Source organism: Coregonus lavaretus (assembly GCF_964263955.1).
Source record: "Coregonus lavaretus genome assembly, chromosome: 21".
NCBI classification, from domain to species: domain Eukaryota; kingdom Metazoa; phylum Chordata; class Actinopteri; order Salmoniformes; family Salmonidae; genus Coregonus; species Coregonus lavaretus.
The window spans coordinates 37264974-37292474 of NC_140008.1; the positions used below are offsets into that span (position 1 = coordinate 37264974).

Genomic DNA, 27501 nt, shown 5'->3' on the forward strand with positions numbered 1-27501 from the left:
CCCACTGTATGTATGGAATAGAGAAGGTTGAAGAAAAAAGCAGTTACGAAAGTTCTTGTTTTTTTAGATGTTTCCTTTAGATAAGAAACTGCATACATCACAAGCCCCGTTTATACCTGGTGCTTTCATAGTTTCGTTGTTCTGATCTTGTCTACATTCTGAGTGTGCCCACAGTTCCAGAAATGTGTCTACACGTGCAATTAAAATGTGTCTGTTGTCCATCCACTGTGTCTGCATTGTGACCAGATTTCCTGGTCCCTTCCTTTATGCAAATAGTTTCACAGCTATTCTTTCAAAGATAATATTTATTTATTGTAAGATATATTGATGTAATCAGTCAATGGTGCCACCTGTCAATGATTTTAGATGGCAGAATGATGATTTAAATGTTTTCTCTGTCCAGATCTACACACTGTGTGCCTGACTACCTCCGGAAGTGGGCAGAATGATCAGATCACAATGTGTCTTTTGATTTTCTAGAATGTGGACAAGATCAGGACAAAGGACCCAAGTTAGAACCAGGTATAAGCAGGGCTATAGAAGATGAACAATAAGTTAACAATCATCGCATGCAGTTTCCTTCTGTACAAAAAATAAACACATATTTAAAGTCCAAGTTTCTTTTGTATGATGTACATATATTATACAAAGAGTGTCATCTTTTGTTAGTTTGGACACAGGGAGACACAACACTGAGTCCTGGGTCGTTAAGTAAGCACTGTTTTGTGCCTAATGAACATGTCCCTGTAGGCATGCGTGCACACACACACACAAAACCAGGATACACCACAAGTCAAAGGGTTCTCAGACTAAACAATGAAGACCAACTCATCAACTGCATGTGTTCATTGTAAAAAAACAAGAATAATGTTTTTCCTTGTACTTTGAGGTGTCTGGCTCTTTGTGAGCGAAAGATGGTACTGTACTTTCATTCACAGCCAAAGGGTTGTCTAATGTAGGTTCTCCACTATGAGGCCAAACCAGGTGGAACCATGCAATTCCTGTTTTGAGAACAGTGAGAAATGGAACAATTCCATTCATAACTGATACTTACCAGTCTATTGAGCACTCCGCTGAAACATTATATTGACAACATACATGATCAAATGTCATTCAAACAAAGTATATTTGGCAACGTTTTCATCCCTGTAAACAACACAACAGGTACAGTGACACTATACAGAGGGTTGCAGAACTCTCAACAGTAATAATGATGATCTGGGTTGCATTCAAGATCCCAACTCACATCAGCGTTTCAAAGTGTTTTGGTATTAATAATAATAATAATAATATGCCATTTAGCAGACGCTTTTTATCCAAAGCGACTTACAGTCATGTGTGCATACATTTTTACATATGGGTGGTCCCGGAGATCGAACCCACTACCCTGGCGTTACAAGTGCCATGCTCTACCAATTGAGCTACAGAGGACCACCATTGAGCGGGTAGATCTCTGAAATGTTCCCAGTAATTGTTCACTTGAATGCAGCCAAGAAAGAGAGACAGATGGAGGAAAGAGAAGTTCAATTATTGCTAGGTTCACATTTCTATATCTATATTTGCATTTCAACTTTTTTAGAGGTAAATATTCTGATCATATTCTCCTACTACAGTTTCCTTCAGAGTAGCACATACCGTATACGGTATTGTACGTAGTACTTTAACCGCAACACACTTATTACAGAATACTATTCTGCAGTACTATCAGATTAAAAGGATTTGGTCCCTCTGTTTTGGAAACAGCAGCCCACAATGGAAAACAGTCAAACTAACAATGTACCAAAAAGTATTAAAAGGCAGGAACAACAACCCTTGGAGGAGAATCATTTTTACCAATCAGTTGTAGGATGTCTCTCTGTATTCCTTACGGGTGCCCTCCCAAACTCAATCTCCCACAATCCCAAAGTCTCATTGGCACAGATATAGGAATAGAGTTCCATAACCCCTCCATAGAGTACCGTCAAAAACCAAAGTGCAGTAAAGTAAACACATTAACTATCTCCATCATAAAAAATTAGAATAAAAGGCTGTTAAAAACAATACTTTTTAGTCCATATAATCTCCATTTAGAGGAGGACCCAGTCAGTCCGTCCAGTGCTTTCCATCAGTCTCTCTCCATGTGTACGACGCTCACTCTCTGCAACCCCAACACGACCACACTGTGACCGCTCTATAACCACAGGACCAAGATACTGTTGCGATTGGTCCAGTCTGCCCTCTCCAGTTATTAGCGCCTATTTTGGGGCAACACTGGAGCCTGGAGTAGTGTCAGCTGCCCAGTTCTGTACACACACCCCTCCAGGTTCAGATTACATTTCGGGTCAGTTTCAGAACATGTTCTACTCTGGTTCTAGTGTGGTTCTGGTCCAGTTCTGGTCTTGTTGTGTTCTGGTCTGGAAGCGATGGGGTGTGGTACACAGAGGCAGTAGTTTGCGGTCCAGCACTTGAGGTTCTTGTAAAAGATGGCAGAAGAAGAACTATGGTCGATGAAACCTACAGGACAGAGAAAGAGAGGGAGAGAGAGAGATAATTGAAGAGTTTATTTCCAAAACGCTATATCCACCAATTTTAAACATTTGTGTTTTTTCATCAGAAATGATTGCTTATGGGTACCTTCATGTGTGTGTAAAATATTACTGTTATCAGATTTTTTATTCATAGATTTTAGATGTGTATGAAAAGGTGCTTTTTTTCCTAAACGCTATATTCATTGTTTAAATGGAATGGAATGTTCGTATCCTGTATATTTAACTGTGATATGTGGTTGTCTCACCTATCTTAAGATGAATGCACTGGATAAGAGCATCTGCTAAATTACTAAAATGTTTTACAGATCTCATATTACTGTATTGATGTCACAGATCCCCCCCGGTACTGCTGCTCATTCCGTTCACCAGCTCCGGAGGTCTACGTCACCGGTCTTCTAGGCGTCACTGACCTGGTTCATTACCACCAACCCCGGACTGTCTTGTCTCATTACGCACTCCTGGTTCCCATTCCCCCTGATTAGTATGTGTATATATGTGCCCTCTGTTCCCCATTGTCCTGGTCGATTATTGTCCCATGTCCGTTGGTCTCGTGAGTACCGTGTATTGTGCTCTTGTTATTACGGGTCTCGTCCCGTGTATTGTTTAGAGGTTTACACCTCGCTCTTTTGTTTGGGTTACATCCCTGTGTTTATATATATATATATATATATATATATATATATATATATATATATATATATATATATATATATATATATATATATATATATATACACACGTGTTTGTTTTGGGCTTCGTCCCCGTTGTTTTTCATGACGTACCTTGTGTTGGGTGGAGAAATTAAAAAAACTAATACGTATTCCTGCGCCTGTCTTCTAATTATTAAATATTGATGTAACAAATGTATCATTTGTACATTTCTTTATAAAAAGTATAGTTATTTGTTACATTTGACTGTATAAAACCTAGCAGTACTATTTATTGTGGGAAAAAAACTAAATGTCTCTGAAATGAAACCACCAAGTGATACATTTTAAACAAATACATGTCGGTCATTGAACAACCCCATGCCATGATTAGATAGTGAAAAAGCACACCAATCTCTTTCATAATTTCTTTAAACAATAAAAGCTAATTTACCAACATTTCTGAAAATTGACATATAGCGTTTTGGAATTAAACTCTTCAAATAGTTACTGTATACGGCTTGAGATATGGGCTAGTGTCTTTGTGTTGTCTTGCAGCTTGTAGTATGGCTGTGACATACAGTACATACCTGGTGAGATGGCGACTACCCTCATGCACTTCCATTTCTGTGTTTTTAAATTCATTGAGTTCTTTACGTATGGCAGCCTACGAGGGACAAACAGAGCCAGAGATCAGTCGGAGAAAACAGTATTCAAATGACTGTGCATTTGTGTATGTGTGTGTGTGCACACCTGCATGTGAGTGTGAGTGTTATTACCTTATCAGCAGCTGTGAGTCGTGTCCAGGGTTTGTCTGCCCTCCTGTCGTAGTCCTGAGCATCAGCCACCTCTACATAGTCACTGAAGTGGGTCAGGATCTTAGCTTCCCTCAATTCCTCCACCGTGGGCCTCTGACTTAACTGGGGACAGGGTAAAAAAGGGTTATCAGAGTGTGTGTGTGTAGGGCCGGCCCTAGTCTTTTGGGGGCTCTAAGCTAAATGTTGTTGGTGTCTGTCAGTGACTGACATAACAAGAGAAAAACTGCTGATGCACAACCAAATTTCAAAATTGCACCTTGTGTATTCTACTATTCTAACTCTCAACAGTAAGTTGAAACAGAGAGGAAGAGGCAAAGCGAGAGGGATAACTGGGCCCAAAATCTGTCTTCTCCAGCAGGTGGCATTTTATTTTATTTGGTTAACAAAAAACGGAATGGCTTATTTACTACGTGTGGCTTATTTGATCGAATAGAAGTTTTGAAATGCTTAGGCTGTTACGAGTGTACTGATATAAGTAGGACACGTGACACGTCAACTTTGAGAAAAAACACTTTATATCGGCGTTGTGCCAGTTGTTTAAACGCATATAGCCCTCTCATTGGCTAGAATGGTTCCACCTGATCTTGCCTCTTCCCGACTGCCTTCCATTTTTTAAGACATTTATTTTAATCTTTAGATCGGCCATTAGAGTATCTGGTCAATATAATGGATAATCTGTCGTTGCGACCCCATTCTAATTTTCTTGTACAAAAAGACAACTATAATTGTATTTTGGGTCTGGGGCCCCCTAGCGGCCGTGGGGCCCTAAGCAGTCAATTATGTCATTTATGCCTAGGGCTGGCCCTGTGTGTGTGTGTGTGAGGTGATTGAGGGTCACCACACACACACACACACTCATATTTCCAATGGTCTGTCATCTAATGGAAATTGATACCCAATCACCCCCCCTCTAACCCTCTTCCTCCCCTCTCTCACCTTTCTCGACAGGCGTTTCTTGAGCTCTCTCATCTCCTCCTGCTCCTCCAGCTCATTGTGCCCTGAGATAGGGGAGAGAGGGCGAGACAGGTTAGAATAGAATAAAACAGAAAAGACACTTAATTATCAATTTCGTGAGAAATGGAAATGTGTCTTCTGCCTTTCTAGTCTGTGCTACTTACGTTTGAGTATGTTTCTCTGTTCCAGCTCTTCTGTAGTTGGCCGTTGACTCAATCTCCTGAGAAAATAGAACTAGAGTCAGTCGGGACCATTTCCTAACGTGTTTTGTTTTATTGTGTTTTATTTGCTGATGTCAGAGCAGGTTTTCTGTGAGCCCTGACTGCCTCAGATTTACATGTATTTATTTACCACCTCTACAGTCTGACACAATTATTCATACAGCAACAAGAGGGAGGGAAAGAGATGGAGAAAGGGGAGGGAGGAAGGAGTAGGGAGGGGGGAGCAGAGAGATGGAGAGGGAGGTAGAGAAGGAGATACATGGAGGGAGGGAAGGAAGAGATGGAGTGAGGGAAAAGGCAAGTTGTAGTGAGTGTGACAAATGAGAGTGGGAGGCAATAGAAGAAAGGAAATTGTTTGTGAATTCCGTTTTCTTCCTGTATTGCCCAATGATTTATATATACATTAGTTTACTGATAGGGGGCGCTGTGTTAAAGCCACTGTGCCTCCATCTTCGCACTCCCCCACCACTGTAAAAAATATTTTGGAAGCTATAGAAATGCATTTATTAATGTCTACTTTAGTTTTTGCTACATTTATTATATTACAGCCACCTTAATGCATACTTTAAAATTAGATTATGTGAGCTAAACATAAGTATAACAAAAATATATAAACATTTTCCTTAAAGTATAATTTTTTTGAGATTACTAATGTTACTGTCCCCACTACAACAGAAAAATACTTAATATATGTAATTTTATCCTTAATTGAAATACTGTATAATTCAATGCATTCCTATGGAGGACTGCTCCTACTCGGCAGTGCCAATATGGCCGACTGGTGGCTTCTAAGCCTCTCAATGGCCAATACATTGCATCAGCAATCCAGGGGTTTATATACATAATTGATATGCCACACCTGTATTCATGTTCTGTACTCTGTGAGGGTAAAATCCCACTTGAAGATTGTCCGCCCTCTCACTGGCATATTCAAGATAAAAATGTGACAGGCTCTCTGCTACTCTCCCTCCCTCCTCTACCACTCATCCATTTCCTTCCATCATCTCCTCTCTCTCTCTCTCTCTCTCTCTCTCTCTCTCTCTCTCTCTCTCTCTCTCTCTCTCTCTCTCTCTCTCTCTCTCTCTCTCTCTCTCTCTCTCTCATCTCTCTCTCTCTCTCTCTCTCTCTCTCTCTCTCCTCTCTCTCTCTCTCCTCTCTCTCTCTCTCTTCTCTCTCTCTCTCTCTCTCTCTCTCTCTCTCTCTTCTCTCTCTCTCTCTCTCTCTCTCTCTCTCTCTCTCTCTCTCTCCTCTCTCTCTCTCTCTCTCTCTCTCTCTCTCTCTCTCTCTCTCTCTCTCTCTCTCTCTCTCTCTCTCTCTCTCTCTCTCTCTCTCTCTCTCTCTCTCTCTCTCTCTCTCTCTGTCTCTGTCTCTCTCTCTCTGCAATTGTTTTGACTGTATGCAATGTGTAAGAGCAGCTGAGCCTGTGTGTGTTTGTATGTGTGAATTTTACTCTCTCCATGCGACCTTGTGCCTATATGTTAACGTGACTCAAGTCTCTCCGTTGCTATAGGGAGGGTGTGCATCTGTATGTGTGTGTGTGTCTCTCACCGTGTGAGCTTAGTGCCTATCTGCTGCCTGAACTCCAGTTTCTCCTGGTCTGACTGTGTGGGCAGTATGTTCTTCTCCTCCAGTTCTCTCTGTGACGGACGGTTACTGATCTTAATGGCCAGGGAGTCCTTCCTCAATACCTTCAGAGCCAGGGTACCTATACACACACGTGCACGCACGCACACACACACACGTACACACACAAGGACAAATTGTTTTTTAGAGAGGCCAGAATAAGATCAGCAAACTTTGTCCATAACATTTTGATAAAATTGGAATTACTAGCACCACAGCTACCTCATGCCCTAGCAATTAAACTGTCACAGCAGTTACCCTCTCCAGTGTGAGCTAGAGGATGGGACTGTGTTTGTGTGTTTACTGTTTCCAACCCACTCTTCTGTTTACATAACCCTATTACAGAGAGGAGAGAGGTGTGTATAAATACCTCATAAACATAATGTGCCTCAAATCAATAATTCACACAACTGCTTATGAAAAGGAGTGAAGGGAACTACTGGAACAGGGGATCTGAGGACCAGCCATGGTGTGTGTGTGTTTCATGACATAACAGACCGAGGTTACGCAACACCTCTCAACACTGTCACCTCAGTGCTTTGTTTGGTCACATTCAACACTCAAATCAGGGACGAAAACCAATGGGATTCACAGCTCTGAATGGAGGGGTCCAATAAAAGGAGAGTTCTTAAACTGCATATCCCAGCAGCCATTGAGGCTGTTACCAGGAAGCAGGGGCACCAAGCAGAGACCAAACAGCCACTACGGTCCCAAACCAATGATGGATAAACAAACACCTACTTGTAAAGAGTGTTTCATCTTCATCATCTTCCTCCTCCTCTTCCTCATCCTCTTCATCATCCTCGTCCCTGTACGAACCAGGTAGTTCTTGATAGTCTTCCTCGTTGGGGAGGTTCTCTTTATTGTAGTCACATGCTATCATCACTGTGGGAACCGCGTGGTGCAGCGAGCTGAGGTCGGTGAGAAAGGTAAAAGGTTAGCAAGAGATGGTGGGCATGTGTGTCTGTCCATCCGTGTGTGTGTGGTGTTAGACAGACAGGGGAGTAGTTAGGTAATGTCAGGTTATGTTTCCACCATCAGTTATTACGAAAGGAGCTATGACCTATAACCTCTGGAACTCATATAAACGGCACCTCAACTCAACTGAAAAAACAAGACTGAAACACTGTAGAAAAACAAGCCAGAGAATCAGAACAGCTCTCTTAATTCTCACAGTCAGTGGCTCCTAAAATAATATTGGTACCTCACTCTGCAGGGAAGCATTGCATGACTTAGACTGACTGGATGTAACAGACATGGTAGGATGTAGAGACTCACATTACCACACCTACAACACACAGCCTGTGTCAACCATAGGGGAGACATGAGGCACAGCAAAAACAAACTGCAAACCAATCACAAATGAGCCTTGAGGCAGCATCATCAATCAGGAAAACAGCACAGGAGCAGACAGGAAAACAAGCAGCAATCTAGCAACTGTGGAGCTCCCATACTGGAGAATAATGATCTCTGTTGCTTTTACAAACTCAGTTTAGGTGTGCCTTTAGGCCGGCCAAAGATAACAAGGTTTGCTAACATAACACTTAGACACATTTAGACAGCAACTGAGTAAAACAAAAAGGACTACAAAAGGAATAGGATGCCTACATCTATTATGCGCTTGAGTCCATAACCCCCTGCTGGCCCACCAATCAGAGTGATGGATCATGGGAGGCCAATCTGGCGCTGGCACATCAGTCACAGAGTGTGTGGGTCGATTGCAGAGTCTTTTCCACATGTGTGATGTGTCTGTGGACTGATGGAGATGGTGTGTGTGCGTTTTTGGTGGTGCTCTAAATTGGTCTGAACTGGTTAGACACCAGCCAATGAAAAACATACACCCAGAGGTAAAGCCAAGGCTCTGGGAATTAGTGCATTAAATGGTCTCTGTACTGAGATGTGTATGATTGACCAGACGTTTCAAAATGCTGCCTAGAGTGCAGATGTAGGTGAGCCAGTTTGCTACAGCCAAAAAATAATCCTGAAGCAATAGGACATGAATAATAATGTGGATTGTAATTTATGGACATTTTTGTAGGGGTAGATATATTTTCCGTAAGGGAAAATCATGTCAGAAGCCTTTTTAAACCTCCTGCAACAGTCTGATCAAATTAGGATCCTACATCTGTATTGTGGTAACTCCAAATTTAACCTCACTGATTAGAAACCCTTAGTCACATGATTAACAAGCTCCTTAACAACCCCATCCAACTATCCAACACACCGATGTAGTGTAGGCACAGGGCAGGACCAATGGGAATAGAGTACAAGGCAGACTGGATATGTGAACCACTGAATCCATCCACATGGAGGCATGGATAGACACACACAAACACTTCTCCTTAATCCTCACCTCTTGTATCGCTGCATAGTGAGGGCCAGGGTCTTGTTGAGTTCCTCTATGATGCGGCTGGGGGGGTGTAGGGGCACAGGGAGGGTCCCGTAGTGTAGGGAGTGGCCCCCAAGGGACCCCACATGGTGGGAGGGAGAGATGCACTTCTGAAAGGTGAGGGCCGAGGGCTCCATGCTCCCCCTCGCACCCACACAGATCATCAGCTTCTTAGGAGGTAGAGGAGGCGACAGCTTCATGGACATACAGGGCAACTTCACTGGCATACCGTCTAAAGGGGGGAGGAGAGAGAGAGAGAGCGATGAGAGTAAACTCAGGACACTAGACAACGAAGACTCTGAGTCAGCTAATATAAATCTCTATAAATATGGAACAGTATTGGTTTATGATGGCGCCGTAGGGGATGGCTGCCGTTTTATGGACTTAACCAATCGTGCTATTTTGTGTGTTTTTTCGCATTGTTTTAACTTATTTTGTACATAATGTTGCTGCTACCGTCTCTTATGACCGAAAAGAGCTTCTGGACATCAAAACAGCGATTACTCACCTTGAACTGGACGAATAATTTTCTTTTTATGAGTCGGACGAGAGGGATTTGCTCCAGACAGGGCCCTCATCCCCATCATTCGCAGTAGAAAGAAAAGGAGATATCGCGGAAGGAGATCGGGGTGCTTGTTAAGGAGCCGGCGACGAGTGGCTAATCTGCCTTTGCCATCGATACTATTGGCCAATTTACAATCGCTTGATAATAAAATGGACGAACTACAGGCACGAATATCCTACCAACAGGACATTAAAAACTGTAATATCTTATGTTTCACAGAGTCTTGGCTGAACGATGACATGAATAACATACAGCTGGCGGGTTATACACTGTATCGGCAGGATAGAACAGCAGCCTCTGGTAAGACAAGGGGTGGCGGTCTATGTATATTTGTAAACAACAGCTGGTGCACGATATGTAAGGAAGTCTTGAGGTTTTGCTCGCCTGAGGTAGAGTATCTCATGATAAGCTGTAGACCACACTATTTACCAAGAGAGTTTTCATCTATATTTTTCGTAGCTGTCTATTTACCACCACAAACCGATGCTGGCACTAAGACCGCACTCAATGAACTGTATACGGCCATAAGCAAACAGGAAAACACTCATCCAGAGGCAGCACTCCTAGTGGCCGGGGACTTTAATGCAGGGAAACTTAAATCCGTTTTACTTCATTTCTACCAGCATGTTAAATGTGCAACCAGAGGGAAAACAACTCTAGACCACCTTTACTCCACACACAGAGACGCGTACAAAGCTCTCCCTCACCCTCCATTTGGAAAATCTGACCATAATTCTATCCTCCTGATTCCTGCTTACAAGCAAAAACTAAAGCAGGAAGCACCAGTGACTCGGTCAATAAAAAAAAAGTGGTCAGATAAAGCAGATTCTAAGCTACAGGACTGTTTTGCTAGCACAGACTGGAATATGTTCTGGGGTTCTTCCGATGGCATTGAGGAGTACACCACATCAGTCACTGGCTTCATCAATAAGTGCATCAATGACGTCGTGCCCACAGTGACTGTACGTACATACCCCAACCAGAAGCCATGGATTACAGGCAACATCCGCACTGAGCTAAAGGGTAGAGCTGCCGCTTTCAATGAGCGGCAGCCCTGTGACGAACCATCAAACAGGCAAAGCGTCAATACAGGACTAAGATCGAATCGTACTACACGGGCTCCGACGCTCGTCGGATGTGGCAGGGCTTGCAAACTATTGCAGACTACAAAGGGAAGCACAGCCGCAAGCTACCCAGTGTCACGAGCCTACCAGACGAGCTAAATTACTTCTATGCTCGCTTCGAGGCAAGTAACACTGAAACATGCATGAGAGCATCAGCTGTTCCGGATGACTGTGTGATCACACTCTCATAGGAACACCTATGTGAGAATGCTATTCATTGACTACAGCTCAGCGTTCAACACCATAGTGCCCTCAAAGCTCATCACTAAACTAAGGACCCTGGGACTAAACACCTCCCTCTGCAACGGGACGGGCCGCCCCCAGGTGGTAAGGGTAGGTAACAACACATCCGCCACGCTGATTTTCAACACGGGTGCCCCTCAGGGGTGCGTGCTCAGTCCCCTCATGTACTCCCTGTTCACTCATGACTGCATGGCCAGGCACGACTCCAACACCATCATTACGTTTGCCGATGACACAACACCGGTAGACCTGATCACCGACAACGACGAGACAGCCTATAGGGAGGAGGTCAGAGACCTGGCCGTGTGGTGCCAGGACAACAACCTCTCCCTCAACTTGATCAAGACAAAGGAGATGATTGTGGACTACAGGAAAAAGAAGAGGACCGAGCACGCCCCCATTCTCATCGACAGGGCTGTAGTGGAGCAGGTTGAGAGCTTCATGTTCCTTGGTGTCCACATCACCAACAAACTAACATGGTCCAAGCACACCAAGACAGTCGTGAAGAGGGCACAACAAAACCTATTCCCCCTAAGGAGACTGAAAAGATTTGGCATGGGTCCTCAGATCCTCAAAAGGTTCTACAGCTCGACCATCGAGAGCATCCTGAGTGGTTGCATCACTGCCTGGTATGGCAACTGCTCGGCCTCCGACCGCAAGGCACTACAGAGGGTAGTGCGTACGGCCCAGTACATCACTGGGGCAAAGCTTCCTGCCATCCAGGACCTCTATACCAAGCGGTGTCAGAGGAAGGCCCTAAGAATTGTCAAAGACTCCAGCCACCCTAATCAGACTGTTCTCTCTGCTACCGCACAGCAAGCGGTACCGGAGCGCCAAGTCTAGGTCCAAGAGGCTTCTAAACAGCTTCTCCCCCAAGCCATAAGACTCCTGAACATCTAATCAAATGGCTACCCAGACTATTTGCATTGCTACCCAGGCTACCCAGACTATTTGCATTGCCCCCCACCCCTCTTTTACGCTGCTGCTACTCTCTGTTTACTTTAATAACTCTACCTACATGTACATATTACCCCAATTACCTCGACTAACCGGTGCCCCCGCACATTGACTCGGTAACCATACCCCTGTATATAGCCTCGCTATTGTTATTTTTACTGCAGCTCTTTAATTATTTGTTACTTTTATTTCGTATTTTATATTGTATTATTTTGTGATTTTTGGGGGTATTTTTTCTTAAAACTGCATTGTTGGTTAAGGGCTTGTAAGTAAGCATTTCACTGTAAGGTCTACACCTGTTGTATTTAGCGCATGGGACACATTTCTTTGATTAGGTGAAAGTCCAGCTGAAACGGTTTGGGGTTGCCCTGTACCAAATCAAATCGATTTGATTTGTTACAGGTCAACCCCAAACCGTTTGAGCTGGACTTTCACCTAATCAAAGAAATCAACATCAACAGGAGAAAGAGCAGGAGCAGGAGAAGAACAGAGCACTAGAGGAGAGGATCAGAGTGCTGGAGGAGAAGGTGAGAACGATGACGGGTGACAGAGAACAACCTGTTAGAGAGCTGGCCACCCCTGCAGAGAAGCCAGCAGAACAGCCCACCTCAGATCCTGACCAAAGTCTCGACACCGCAGCAGAGCAGTACACCCTAGACCCTGACCATAGCCTCGATATCACAGCCAGACAAACAAATGAAGAACCCCAAGCCCAGGGGATCCCAACCCCTCTGACCACCCCCCCTGTCAGCCACCCTGTTAGCCCTCCTGATGACTGCCCCACACCCACTGAGGACAAACACAGACCTATGCCCCTCCTACCCACCCCATGCCCCCCACTCCCGCAAAGAGGGCCTCAACATAAAAGTCACACATACGCCCAGGGTCTTGTTGAGCCGTTAAACAGGCCCAACCCTCACTCTTACACTAGCCCAAGCCAATGGCATGTACCAGATGCCCAGCAGGCTCTGCTCACACTTACTGGCCTGAGGCCAAACCACACGACCAACAACATTAGACACTTTATGGAAAACAAAGCCTTTACTATCTCATCCTGGAATATCCAAGGCCCGAGGTCATCTGCCTTTGGCCTAAAGAGCAGGAACCTGGACTTCACCAAAGAAATCGGAAATACAGACATTGTCATCCTACAAGAAACATGGTATAGAGAAGACGGACCCACTGGTTGCCCTCTAGATTACAGAGAGCTGGTAGTCCCATCCACCAAACTACCAGGTGTGAAACAGAGAAGGGACTCAGGGGGTATGCTAATTTGGTATAGAGCAGACCTAACTCACTCTATTAAATTAATCAAAACAGGAACATTTTACATTTGGCTAGAAATTCAAAAGGAAATTATCTCAACAGAGAAAAATGTCCTCCTGTGTGCTACCTATATCCCCCCACTAGAATCCACATACTTTAATGAAGACAGCTTCTCCATCCTGGAGGCGGAAATCAATAATTTCAGACCCAGGGACATGTACTAGTCTGTGGCGACCTAAATGCCAGAACTGGACAAGAACCTGACACCCTCAGCACACAGGGAGACAAACACCTGCCTGGAGGTGACAGCATTCTCTCCCCCATATGCCCCCCTATGCACAACAATGACAACATAACCAACAAAAATGGGTCACAACTCCTGCAGCTCTGTCGCACGCTGGGTATGTACATAGTCAATGGTAGGCTTTGAGGGGACTCCTATGGTACGTACACCTATAGCTCATCTCTTGGCAGTAGTACTGTAGACTACTTTATCACTGACCTCAACCCAGAGTCTCTCAGAGCGTTCACAGTCAGTCCACTATCAGACCACAGCAAAATCACAGTCTACTTGAACAGAGCAATACTCAATCATGAGGCATCAAAGCCAAAGGAACTGAATAATATTAAGAAATGCTATAGATGGAAGGAAAGTAGTGTCAAAACCTACCAAAAAACTATTAGGCAACAACAAATTCAATCCATTCTAGACAACTTCCCAGACAAAACGTTCCACTGTAATAGTAAAGGTGTAAACTTGGCAGTAGAAAACCTAAACAGTATTTTGACCTCTCAGCTTCCCTATCAAATCTAAAAATCTCTAACAGAGAACTGAAGAAAAGTAACAACAATGACAAATGGTTTGATGAAGAATGCAAAAACCTAAGAAGGAAATTGAGAAACCTATCCAACCAAAAACATTGAGACCCAGAAAACCTGAGCCTACGCCTTCACTATGGTGAATCACTAATACAATACAGAAATACACTACAGAAAAAGAAGGAACAGCACGTCAGAAATCAGCTCAGTGTAATTGAAGAATCCATAGACTCTAACCACTTCTGGGAAAATTGGAAAACAAACAACAACACGAAGAGCTATCTATCCAAAACTGAGATTTACATTTACATTTTAGTCATTTAGCAGACGCTCTTATCCAGAGCGACTTACAATTAGTGAGTGCATACATTTTTTCATACTGGTCCCCCGTGGAATCGAACCCACAACCCTGGCGTTGCAAACGCCATGCTCTACCAACTGAGCAACACGGGAGATGTATGGGTAAACCACTTCTCTAATCTTTTTGGCCCTATAACAAAGATCAAACAGCAAAAAAATATACATGATCAAATGCAAATCTTAGAATCAACTATTAAAGACTACCAGAACACACTGGATTGTCCAATTACATTGAATGAACTACAGGACAAAATACAAACCCTCCAACCCAAAAAGGCCTGTGGTGTTGATGGTATCCTCAATGAAATGATAAAATATGCAGACCACAAATTCCAATTGGCTATACTTAAACTCTAACATTATCCTTAGTTCTGGCATCTTCCCCAATATTTAGAACCAAGGACTGATCACCCCAATCCACAAAAGTGGAGACAAATTTGACCCCAATAACTATCGTGGGATATGCGTCAACAGCAACCTTGGGAAAATCCTCTGCATTATCATTAACAGCAGACTAGTTCATTTCCTCAGTGAAAACAATGTACACAGTAAATGTCAAATTGGCTTTTTACCAAATTACCGTACGACAGACCACGTATTCACCCTGCACACCCTAATTGACAAACAAACAAACCAAAACAAAGGCAAAGTCTTCTCATGCTTTGTTGATTTCAAAAAAGCTTTTGACTCAATTTGGCATAAGGGTCTGCTATACAAATAGATGGAAAATGGGGTTGGGGGTTAAACATTGTAAAATCCATGTGCACAAACAACAAGTGTGCGGTTAAAATTGGCTAAAAACACACACATTTCTTTCCACAGGGCCGTGGGGTGAGACCCGGATGCAGTTTAAGCCCCACCCTCTTCAACATATATATCAACGAATTGGCAAGGGCACTAGAACAGTCTGCAGCACCCGGCCTCACCCTACTAGAATCTGAAGTCAAATGTCTACTGTTTGCTGATGATCTGGTGCTTCTGTCACCAACCAAGGAGGGCCTACAGCAGCACCTAGATCTTCTGCATGCACAGATTCTGTCAGACCTGGGCCCTGACAGTAAATTTCTGAAAGACAAAAATAATGGTGTTCCAAAAAAGGTCCAGTTGCCAGGACCACAAATACAAATTCCATCTAGACACCCTTGCCCTAGAGCACACAAAAAACTATACATACCTTGGTCTAAACAGCGCCACAGGTAACTTCCACAAAGCTGTGAACGATCTGAGAGACAAGGCAAGAAGGGCCTTTTATGCCATCAAACAGAACATAAAATTTGACATACCAATTAGGATCTGGCTAGAAATACTTGAATCAGTTATAGAACCCATTGCCCTTTATGGTTGTGAGGTCTGGGGTCCACTCACAAACCAAGAATTCACAAAATGGGACAAACACCAAATTGAGACTCTGCATGCAGAATTCTGCAAAAATATCCTCAGTGTCAAACGACAAACACCAAATAATGCATGCAGAGCAGAATTAGGCCGATACCCACTAATTATCAAAATCCAGAAAAGAGCCGTTAAATTCTATAACCACTTAAAAGGAAGCGATTCCCAAACCAATAACAAAGCCATCACCTACAGAGAGATTAACTTGGAGAAGAGTCCCCTAAGAAAGCTGGTCCTGGGGCTCTGTTCACAAACACAAACAGACCCCACAGAGCCCCAGGACAACAACACAATTAGACCCAACCAAATCATGAGAAAACAAAAAGAGAATTACTTGACACATTCAAAAGAATTAACAAAAAAACTGAGCAAACTAGAATGCTATTTGGCCCTGAACAGAGAGTACACAGTGGCAGAATACCTGACCACTGTGACTGACCCAAACTTAAGGAAAGCTTTGACTATGTACAGACTCAGTGAGCATAGCCTTGCTATTGAGAAAGGCCGCCGTAGGCAGACCTGGCTCTCAAGAGAAGACAGGCTATGTGCACACTACCCACAAAATGAGGTGGCAACTGAGCTGCACTTTCTAGCCTCCTGTCAAATGTATGACCATATTAGAGACACATATTTCCCTCAGATTACACAGATCCACAAAGAATTCGAAAACAAACCCAATTTTGATAAACTCCCTTATCTACTGGGTGAAATACCACAGTGTGCCATCACAGCAGCGAGATTTGTGACCTGTTGCCACAAGAAAAGGGCAACCAGTGAAGAACAAACACAATTGTAAATACAACCCATATTTATGTTTATTTATTTTCCCATTTGTACTTTAACTATTTGCACATTGTTACAACACTGTATATATACATACTATGACATTTGAAATGTCTTTATTCTTTTGGAACTTCTGAGTGTAATGTTTACTGTTAATTTGTATTGTTTATTTCACATTTGTTTACCATCTACTTCACTTGCAAAGGCAATGTTATCATACGTTTCCCATGCCAATAAAGCCCATAAATTGAATTGAAATTGAATTGAGAGAGAGAAAGAAAAATCGGAGTCAGATACACACGTTGATAGACCCACACAAGCGGCAAGCTGGTGGGCTGGTGTCCAGTAAAAACAGAACGCAAAGTAAATGCGAAGAATGACACAGGGATACGCCCATAGACACATAGAGGATTACAGGGCTGTACCTGTGATGTGGTTGGGCAGCCAGTTGAACGGTTTGGGGGGTAGCACTGGGGGTTGTTTTTTATTTTTTATGATGTGATGGGATGACTCCGCCCCAGCCCCTTCGCCTGGATACACCATAACCTTCTTAGTGGGTGGAGGCTGGCTGGGATTCTGGGTGTGGTCTTGTGGACACGGCCCCTCTCCAGGCATCTGGAACTCAACTGTACCTGGGCATAGAATAAATCAATCAGATGATATATTAGAACAGGGTGAATAGAAATGAACCAATGGGTGAGTGTATTGGGAGAAGGCCTGAGATTTGAGAACAAAATTGAATCAGATGTCATGTAACAGCACAGTGAAAGATGATGAAGCATTGGGTGAGAGTGTTGATAGAAGGCCTGAGACGTACCTATGGCTGACCCTGCTCCATCCATCAGCTCAGCTCCCTCACACAGTGATGGATCAGACCCTCCTAATTCTGGAGACCTCACGTTCTCCATCTTCTCCTCCTCGCCTTTCATTACTACCAGCCCATCTGCAGAGAGAGCGAGAGAGAGAGAGAGAGAGAGAGAGAGAGAGAGAGAGAGAGAGAGAGAGAGAGAGAGAGAGAGAGAGAGAGAAGAGAGAGAGAGAGAAAAGAGAGAGAGTGAAAGAGAGAGAAAAGAGAGAGAAAGAGAGAGAAAAGAGAGAGAGAGAGAGAGAGAGAGAGAAACAGAGATAACATGTTCACAGTACATATCTGGCCTGGAGTCAATCCATGTGGATGCTGTGATGCTGACTGTGTGACTTGACTTCATTTCACCAAAATGATTTTCCATTACGCAACAACAAAAAACAACTATAACAGTTTTGCCATAAGTCTCTGCGTTCTAACCTTCCTCTGCTGGCTTCTCCTCTATTCCCTCTAACCTCTCACCTTTGTCATAGATGTCCTTCATCACTCCTCTCTTGATCAGCTCCTCTCTGCTCTGCCGGGTCGACATCTTCCTCTCCAGGACTGAGGGTAGAGGATATGACATCACAACAACATTAACTGACATCATATGGTACAGTTTTCTACTCTATTTTAGTTCTCTGGTTCATGACCATCTTCACTGTGTTTATAACTGGCCAGCAGAATTGTTCTTTTTCTGATACATTGGTCTCTGTCTGAATCATAACCCAGTTATGGCTAGGGTCCTGTGATAAAATACTCTAAGGTTAGTGTAACATACAGTATATTGTCTGAGATAATATGTGTGACTGTTTGTATTATGTCCAAATGTATGCCATTATATTAACATGGCATAATAATTATGTTCAGAAAAAAGCAGAAACTGCACCGACAGCTGGGGGAGCAGCATGAGATTAGAAAGACAGGGCAGCGCCCCACTGGTGTGTGTGTGTGTGTGTGTGTGTGTGGACTACCTTGCATAACAAACTATAACACTGTAACAAATTGCCTTAAATTTACAGCAATAAATGTACAGTTCTAGATTACAGTACAGTACTGTTAAGAGCAATGCATTAAGGGGGCTCAATGGCATTCCGCTACACCGTATTACCTGTTTTATTTTATATTTACAGCAGCATACTGTGAATGATGGTGCATTGTGGGAAAATGTTGTGGGTGGCGAAATAATCTCTGGCTCATTAACATATTTTGAGACGTGCCTTGTAAGAGGCTGTATTTGTTGCACCTGTTAGTGAGAATGCTGTAACAACTGAACTGATATGTGGTAGTAATGCCTGAACAATTTAAAGTGTATAGGGGAAAGATCAGAGTGGCAGCATGTCTTAAACCTTTACTGGTGTTTTGCCCTGTAATCACAGCCAGTTTGGAAGCCTTTGTTTAGGCCTCTAGAAATGTAAGTGATTTAAAACACCAAATATCGATATATATGCTGTAATATACAAATACAGTGCATTCGGAAAGGATTCAGACCCCTTGACTTTTTCCACATTTTGTTACGGTACAGCCTTATTCTAAAATTGATTAAATAAAACATTTCCCTCATTCTATACACAATAACCCATAATGACCAAGCGAAAACAGGTTTTTAGAAATTTTTGCAAATGTATTAAAAATAAAAAACAGAAATACCTTATTTACATAAGTATTCAGACCCTTTGCTATGAGACTCAAAATTGAACTCAGGTGCATCCTGTTTCCATTGATCATCCTTGAGATGTTTCTACAACTTGATTGGAGTCCACCTGTGGTAAATTCAATTGATTGGACATGATCTGGAAAGGCACACACCTGTTTATATAAGGTCCCACATTTGACAGTGCATATCAGAGCAGAAACCAAGCCATAGGTCGAAGGAATTATCCGAAGAGCTCCAAGACATTATTGTGTCGAGGCACAGATCTAGGGAAGGGTACCAAAAAATGTCTGCAGCATTGAAGGTCCCCAAGAACACAGTGGCCTCCATCATTCTTAAATGGAAGAAGTTTGGAACCACCAAGACTCTTCCTAGAGCTGGCCGCCCGGCCAAACTGAGCAATCGGAGGAGAAGGGCCTTGGTCAGGGAGGTGACCAAGAACCCGATGGACAAGAGCTTCAGAGTTCCTCTGTGGAGATGGAAGAACCTTCCAGAAGGACAACCATCTCTGCAGCACTCCACCAATCAGGCCTTTATGGTAGAGTGGCCAGACGGAAGCCACTCCTCAGTAAAAGGCACATGACCGCCCACTTGGAGTTTGCCAAAAGGCACCTAAAGGACGCAGACCATGAGAAACAAGATTCTCTGGTGTTATGAAACCATGGAGGAAACCTGGCACCATCCCTACGGTGAAGCACAGTGGTGGCAGCATCATGCTGTGGGGATGTTTTTCAGTGGCAGGGGCTGGGAGACTAGTCAGGATTGAGGGAAAGATGAATGGAGCAAAGTACAGAGAGATCCTTGATGAAAACCTGCTCCAGAGCGCTCAGGACCTCAGACTGGGGCAAAGGTTCACCTTCCAACAGGACAACGACCCTAAGCACACAGCCAAGACATCGCAGGAGTGGCTTCAGGACAAGTCTCTGAATGTCCTCGAGTGGCCCAGCCAGACCCCGGACTTGAACCCGATCGAACATCTCTGGAGAGACCTGAAAATAGCTGTGCAGCGACACTCCCATCCAACCTGACAGAGCTTGAGAGGATCTGCAGAGAAGAATGGGAGAAACTCCTCAAATACAGGAGTGCCAAGCTTGTAGCGTCATACCCAAGAAGTCTCGAGGCTGCCAAAGGTGCTTCAACAAAGTACTGAGTAAAGGGTCTGAATACTTATGTAAATGTCATATTTCAGGTCGATTTTATTTTTGTAATTTGCTAAAATTTCTAAAAACCTGTCTTTGCTTTGTCATTATGGGGTATTGTGTGTAGATTGATGAGGGGGAAAAAAAACAATTTAATCAATTTTAGAATAAGGCTGTAACGTAACAAAATGTGGAAAATTCAAGGGGTCTGAATACTTTCCGAATGCACTGTACCTAGCAGCCAACCTGCTTGTGCGGGATGTAGTGAAAACGTTTGGGAACCCCTGGTTTAATGCACTGACAGTAAGTCACTCTGGACAAGCGTGTCTGCTAAATGACCAAAATGTAAATGTAAAAAATTTACATTTGCGAAGCACACTGCTGGGTATTATTCTAATGAGCTCCACCCTCAAACTATTTGTATTTTGATCACTTTTGGCCTTGTTTGGGGGCAAAGCTCATTAGAATACTACCCAGCAGTGTGCTAGTCATGTAAACACCTTACTCTGCTTATCTTAAATAAGGGTAAGGTCAAAATCGAAGTTAAACACCTGGTTTTCTGAGCATTCTTTAGAGTTATTAGGAAATGCAAACACCTTAATCGCCGTTCCAGCGGTGTGTGATCTGCAAATGAGCTAGCACCAGCCGAGCGAGCATCCCTCTTTAACACAAGTGAAGTGAGTTCGGAACAACTGAATGTATACGTCTTAGAAGTAGTTTTCACATACAAACTTTATATGTCTGATCTCAGAATCAAATATGCTTCCCAAAAATAACATTTTTGCTGTGGTAGAACGTTTATTTTCATTGACAATTTTCTGAATTTATCAGAGTGCCATCAGGTAGCCTGATTTCAGATGTGTCCATGTAAACAGGATTATTAGGGAAATCGTTCTTCTTGCAAAGCATGTCAATGTTTTAATCAAACTATTATATTAATCTGACTATCCACAATAATCACATTAACAAGAACATATCACAGTCATAGCAAGTTAAAATATTATATTACCGTAACCGAGAATGTTGTTGTAGTTAAGCGGGCTACTTGCAGGTTTATTTTTGTATTAGTAAATACAAAATACATGTATTCTAATTAAACTGTTACAAAATTGATGAATTGGAGTTCAGGCCAGTGAAATACAAATTACAAAATAGGTATTGAAATACCTATATCAAATACATGTAACAGAAATACTGCCTGTCGTTGGCTCTAGCTACCTGCACTGTAACTCTGCAACAGTTTACTAGCCACTGTGCTTCCAGTAATGCACTGTAAATTCTAGAAATAAAGCATATTGCTGTAGTCAGGTGTTCCAGTAATATGCTGTAAATTTGTGTTTCAGTAAAGGTCCTGTAAATCTACAGTAATTTACTGACTTCTGTGCTGCCGGTAATTTACTGTAAATTTACAGTAACCTACTGGCTACTGTGTTGCCAGTAATTTACTGTAAAAATTACTGGAAATATTTTACAGTGTAGATATATCAAAACAATGGTATAACATTATATTAGATATTGTGGATCATTATTCAATTAAAGAGACAGTGTTAGCTGGAACTCCAGTATCTGCCATAAAACTGAATCTGCAGGGAATTTGATCCGTCAACACTTTCACAGCTGTTCTCTACATTTCAGATTTTACATTTACATTTTAGTCATTTAGCAGACGCTCTTACCCAGAGCGACTTACAGTTAGTGCATACATTATTTTTATTATTTTTTCATACTGGCCCCCCGTGGGAATCGAACCCACAACCCTGGCGTTGCAAACGCCATGCTCTACCAACTGAGCTACATCCCTGCCGGCCATTCCCTCCCCTACCCTGGACGACTTGTGCACCGCCCCATGGGACTCCCGGTCGCGGCCGGCTATGACAGAGCCTGGATGAACAAGATTGATCTTGTATAAATGTTCTGTAGCAGTATTTGGTATTTTTCATTTCAAATCATTTATAAAAGGCTTAAGGGGACAATTATGCTCTCGAGTCTGTCTGGTCTTGCTGATGTCTAACACGCACGCATGTGCATGCACACACACACAAACACACACACGCACACACGCAATGTAATAATCCCACTGTTTAAACTTTAAAGAATAGCCTGGACGTAGTGCCAGTCTCCTGTGTTATATTTGGCCCCACTGATCCAGTTGGTGATAATATACAGCTACAGCTGACCTACAGCATTCATGCTGATCCCCTTTTACATAACCATAATATAACTATCATACACCACGCACCTAGCTCTGATGCTTCATGGCACCTATGTGCTATAGCCTAACTGCTGATCCCCTGTTACATAATATAACCATCAACCAGTACAGCACCTAGCTGCCCAGCTCTGTACAGCCTACAACCATCATATACTGTAGCACATAGACACCTAGCACTGCCTTCTGCCTCATGCCTCATAGCACCTGTAGCTTTAGGACATAAGAGTGCAGCTACAGTGGGTTAGGGGGGAGTGCTTAGGTGGCACGCAGAGAGGTAGAATACAAGGGTTAAGGCTAAGGGGTTAGATCGTAGGGCTTAGGGTAGAGGTAGAAAGCAAGGCTTAGGGCTTCTGGGTTAGGGTTTAGGGCACGTGTCAAACTCATTCCACGGAGGGCCGAGTGTCTGCGTGTTTTCACTCCTCCCTTGGACTTGATTGATGAATTAAGGTCACTGATTAGTAAGGAACTCCCCTCACCTGGTTGTCTAGGTCTTAATTGAAAGGAAAAAACTAAAACCAACAAACACTAGGCCCTCCATGGAATGAGTTTGACACCCCTGGTTTAGGGCTTAGGGTTGAAGGTTAGATATGGTTCTCACCAGAAGATGTCTGCTTGAACTTCTCACTCTTCTTCTTCCTCCATTTCCACGGCTTGAAGAGACGCCCCAGGGTGGCAAACTTGCTCCGCCTCCGAATGGGAGGGGTGTGTGTGCCAGGGACCAATGAATCAGATCGCATCGCCGCTAGTCGCTCCACCTCCTCAACTGGAAGAGAGGAGAAGAGAAGAAGAGAGAACAGAAGAAGAAGAGAGAAACCAGTTACATAATCCATAAAACAATCAATCAATAAGATTCAAAGTATGTGGAACTCAGAGGAGAAATTGAACGAATCCTTCTAATTAATACATAAAAAAGACAACATGGAAATAGACATCATTACAGAAGGTGATGAAGAGGGAATGTTTACAGATGAGGGTTACATTTTTTCTCCATATGATGTATATACACAGCCCAGTTCGGTGCCATTCAAATGTCTCAATCTCTCTCTCTCTTTTTACATCTCTCTCCCTGAGCTGTGATGAGCTCTGCCCTGTAAGAGAGATGTCAGACTGTTCTAAAGTAAATACACTGAATGCTCTGCTCTCTGAGTCCTTACTCCATTTTCCCATCTCCAAACTCCACTCTACTTCCCATTACACTTCCCACCAGGCTGGAATTTTTATTCTTTTCAAATTCAAATAAAAACAAAAATACTGACCGTCTCTCTCTTACACACACACACATACACACACACACTCCCAGTTCACCTCTTAGTCTGCACAAGGAGTAGGTGCGTGTAAGTGAGAGTGTTATATGCCTTCACACACTCCCAGTTCACCTCTTAGTCTGCACAAGGAGTAAGTGCGTGTAAGTGAGAGTGTTATATGCCTTCAATGGCACTGCCCCCTGACCTCACACTCGCACCTCAAGGTGTGAGTGTTCTTAGTGATATGTGCACATTGTGGGAATTGCATCATACTGTGTATAATAGGAGAACAAAAAAACGAATCAATCTGTGGATTCCATAGCTTCTGGCAGGGATATAGCAGGGCAGGTCACAGTATAGTAGCAGCCTCTACTACGTAGTCCTCTGTAGCTCAGCTGGTAGAGCACGGCGCGTGTAACGCCAAGGTAGTGGGTTCGATCCCCTGGACCACCCATACACAAAATAAATTATGCACGCATGACTGTAAGTTGCTTTGGATAAAAGCGTCTGCTAAATGGCATATTACTATCTTATCTGCAGTTATAGCCGATTCTAGATCCTTCTAATCACTATAGATATTCTAGATTGGGGCTACTTGATAAAACCACATTATTTCAGTTGACTAGCATGTCTGTTATCTTGGTGAATCAATCTTCCCTGTGTTTGTATAGCCTACAAAGTACCACCTCAGTTAACTATTCAAAGTAGTGTTGTCTGTCTGATTTGATGATACTGTATCATTGCATCACGGGGAGTGGATAGATACATTGTTGCATAATAAAATAGTAACAGCCTACATGTAAAAACACAGCAGAAGTATAAACAGACTATTCTAATGCTATAGCCTACGCCTATATCCAATAATGTATCAAAAACAACCAATACACTCATACATCCACAGAAATATTCCAACTCCGAGTAGTACTATTATGATTGGAACAATCCTCAGCAGCCCGTCCATAGGGAAAAACAGCCCGCGATGGGGCATATTTTTTACAGGCAGTGAGCACGGCAAGGGAGCGGTCGATTTGGAGGAGCGGCGCCAACATGAAATGGAGGAGATCAAAACATATCCCTCTTGCTGCTGCTGTGAAAACCTCAACACTCTTCTCCCTCCACTCACCGTCCTGCGGCTCTGCGCTACGGCAGTTGCTGCATATGTGCTTGATCTCTTTCCCGATCTGGCAGTGGATTATGAAAGGCATGTTGTTGTTGTTGTTTGCCACGGGTTGCTGCGGTAGCTGCTGCTGTTGCTGCTTGCCGCTGCAGTTGTGGTTCTTGGACTTCATCCGAGGCAGGCAAAATGCTCTCCTCTTCCGCGGCTTCTCCTCGGTAAGGGCTGGGAGTGGGGAGGGAGCGTCGTTACTAGATCCAGAGGAGTACCAGGGGCTCATACCGGCGTTTGCAGGACCCGCCATGGTTAGGCAATGAACGGCTATGGCGTGGACCCGCTGATCCTGATTCCCTCTCCCTCTCCCTCTCGCTCTCGCTCTCAGAGATGGAGGCATGGTGGCTTGAAATGGTCTCTCCCTTCTGCTCTAGTTGTGCAGACCACCGACAGGCGCTGCCAATCCCTTTGCTGATGGGCCCAACGACGTCAGAGTTAGGGCTGCGAAGATTTGTCCATCTGTATTATCGGTAGCTTCATGGCTATGTTCTGTTCATATCCAGTTATTCAATGTTCTTTTCCATTTCTTTAGGGGCCCAATCCATAGAGATCCTATTAAAGTATTTCGTTTGATTGCCTTTTAAATTACTTATTTAGTTTTTAATTAATTATTTAGTATTCTAATTCCTTATTTTATGGTCCAATCCCTGTTTACGTATCCTCTACGTCATCACATTTGAATCTGCCTCTGAACTGTATGGGCGGGCTTACTGTCTATCTCATCTCCACCCACTACTGAGAAATTACTTAATTCTGTAGCTACAGCCTACATTATACACAATATGAATATCGCTAATTAACACAAAAGGCCGTGATATTAAATAAAATCTGAACAACAGTGGAGGTTTACCTATAAGTCCATCAACAAATGTATCCTATAGAACTAAACCCAATCTTTCACTGCACAAACACATACTGTAGGCCTATTCACTACACTAGTGCAGGGGCCTGAACTGCCAAACGGCAGATTTTCCTTTCCAGTGTTTATCCAGATTCCTCTACCCCTAAACAAACACACACACACACACAAACACACACACACACACACACACACACACACACACGCACACACACACTAAATAGCTTTACAGCCGAGTAGGGAGCTAGAAATACTATACTGCCAAGCTAATGAGATTGTTTGTGTGTGTGTGCGTGCGTTTGCTAATGTCAATCTCAAACCCCTCCTCCAGGCCTGTCGCCTTCCCAGCATGCACTACTGCTATCACAGCTCCACACTTACAGTGGAGTGGGGATTATCACTGCTCAGAGAGTGTGTGTGTGTGTGTGTGTGTGTGTGTGTGTGTGTGTGTGTGTGTGTGTGTGTGTGCATTCTGTCTGGCTACATCACCGCCTGGTATGACAACTAGGGTGAACATATGTCCCGGATTGTGTGGGACAGTCCCGCATTTTGGCCCTTTGTCCCGCAACCAAACAATCATGTCCCTCATTTTATCAACAAATTAAAACACCACTAACTTACCAAAAAAGTTTGATTTGTGCCATATTTCAGTCAGCCATTCCAACCTGTCTCTTTTGCTGTCACGTTGCGCTAATTACAAGATGTACAGTACCAGTCAAAAGTTTGGACACACCTACTCATTCAAAGGTTTTTCTTAATTTGCACTATTTTCTACATTGTAGAATAATAGTGGAGAGATGAAAACTATGAAATAACACATATGGAATCATGTAGTAACCAAAAAGGGTTATATATTTTACATTTGAGATTCTTCAAATAGCCACCCATTGCCTTGACGACAGCTTTGCACACTCTTGGCATTCTCTCAACCAGCTTCACCTGGAATGCTTTTCCAACAGTCATGAAGGAGTTCCTACATATGCTGAGCACTTGTTGGCTGCTTTTCCTTCACTCTGCCGTCCGACTCATCCCAAACCATCTCAATTGGGTTGAGGTCGGGGGATTGTGGAGGCCAGGTCATCTGATGCAGCACTCCATCACTCTCCATCTTGGTAAAATAGCCCTTACACAGCCTGGAGGTGTGTTGGGTCATTGTCCTGTTGAAAATCAAATGATAGTCCGACTAAGCCCAAACCAGATGGGATGGCGTATCGCTGCAGAATGCTGTGGTAGCCATTCTGGTTAAGTGTGCCTTGAATTCTAAATAAATCACAGACAGTGTCACCAGCAAAGCACCCCCACACCATAACACCTCCTCCTCCATGCTTTACAGTGGGAAATACACATGCAGAGATCATCCGTTCACCCACACCGGGTCTCACAAAGCCACAGCGGTTGGAACCAAAAATCTCACATTTCCACCAGTCTAATGTCCATTGCTTGTGTTTCTTGGCCCAAGCAGGTCTCTTATTATTATTGGTGTCCTTTAGTAGTGGTTTATTTGCAGCAATTCGACCATGAAGGCCTGATTCACACAGTCCCCTCTGAACAGTTGATGTTGAGATGTGTCTGTTACTTGAACTCTGTGAAGCATTTATTTGGCCTGCAATTTCTGAGGCTGATAACTTTAATGAACTTATCCTCTGCGGCAGAGGTAACTCTGGGTCTTCCATTCCTGTGGCGGTCCTCATGAGA

The 27501-nt window shown here is 43.4% G+C and overlaps 1 protein-coding gene across 1 annotated transcript in view; it reads right to left on the bottom strand.

The window, feature by feature from the left end:
• Positions 1–25313, bottom strand: part of LOC311149152 (phosphatase and actin regulator 1-like) — a 41698-nt gene extending 16385 nt beyond the window's left edge. Inside the window, exons 1-14 of the mRNA XM_084186238.1 lie at positions 24903–25313; positions 23134–23298; positions 18014–18094; positions 17507–17632; positions 17115–17321; positions 9145–9412; positions 7533–7702; positions 6717–6873; positions 5112–5167; positions 4930–4991; positions 3955–4095; positions 3766–3842; positions 2479–2493; positions 1636–1658 (exon numbers count right to left, since the gene is read on the bottom strand). Coding sequence (XP_084042364.1) covers positions 1636–1658; positions 2479–2493; positions 3766–3842; positions 3955–4095; positions 4930–4991; positions 5112–5167; positions 6717–6873; positions 7533–7702; positions 9145–9412; positions 17115–17321; positions 17507–17632; positions 18014–18094; positions 23134–23298; positions 24903–25287 — 1933 coding nt within the window. The 5' untranslated portion in view covers positions 25288–25313. The remainder of the gene's footprint in view (positions 1–1635; positions 1659–2478; positions 2494–3765; positions 3843–3954; positions 4096–4929; positions 4992–5111; positions 5168–6716; positions 6874–7532; positions 7703–9144; positions 9413–17114; positions 17322–17506; positions 17633–18013; positions 18095–23133; positions 23299–24902) is intronic.
• Between the last annotated feature and the right edge of the window lie 2188 nt (positions 25314–27501).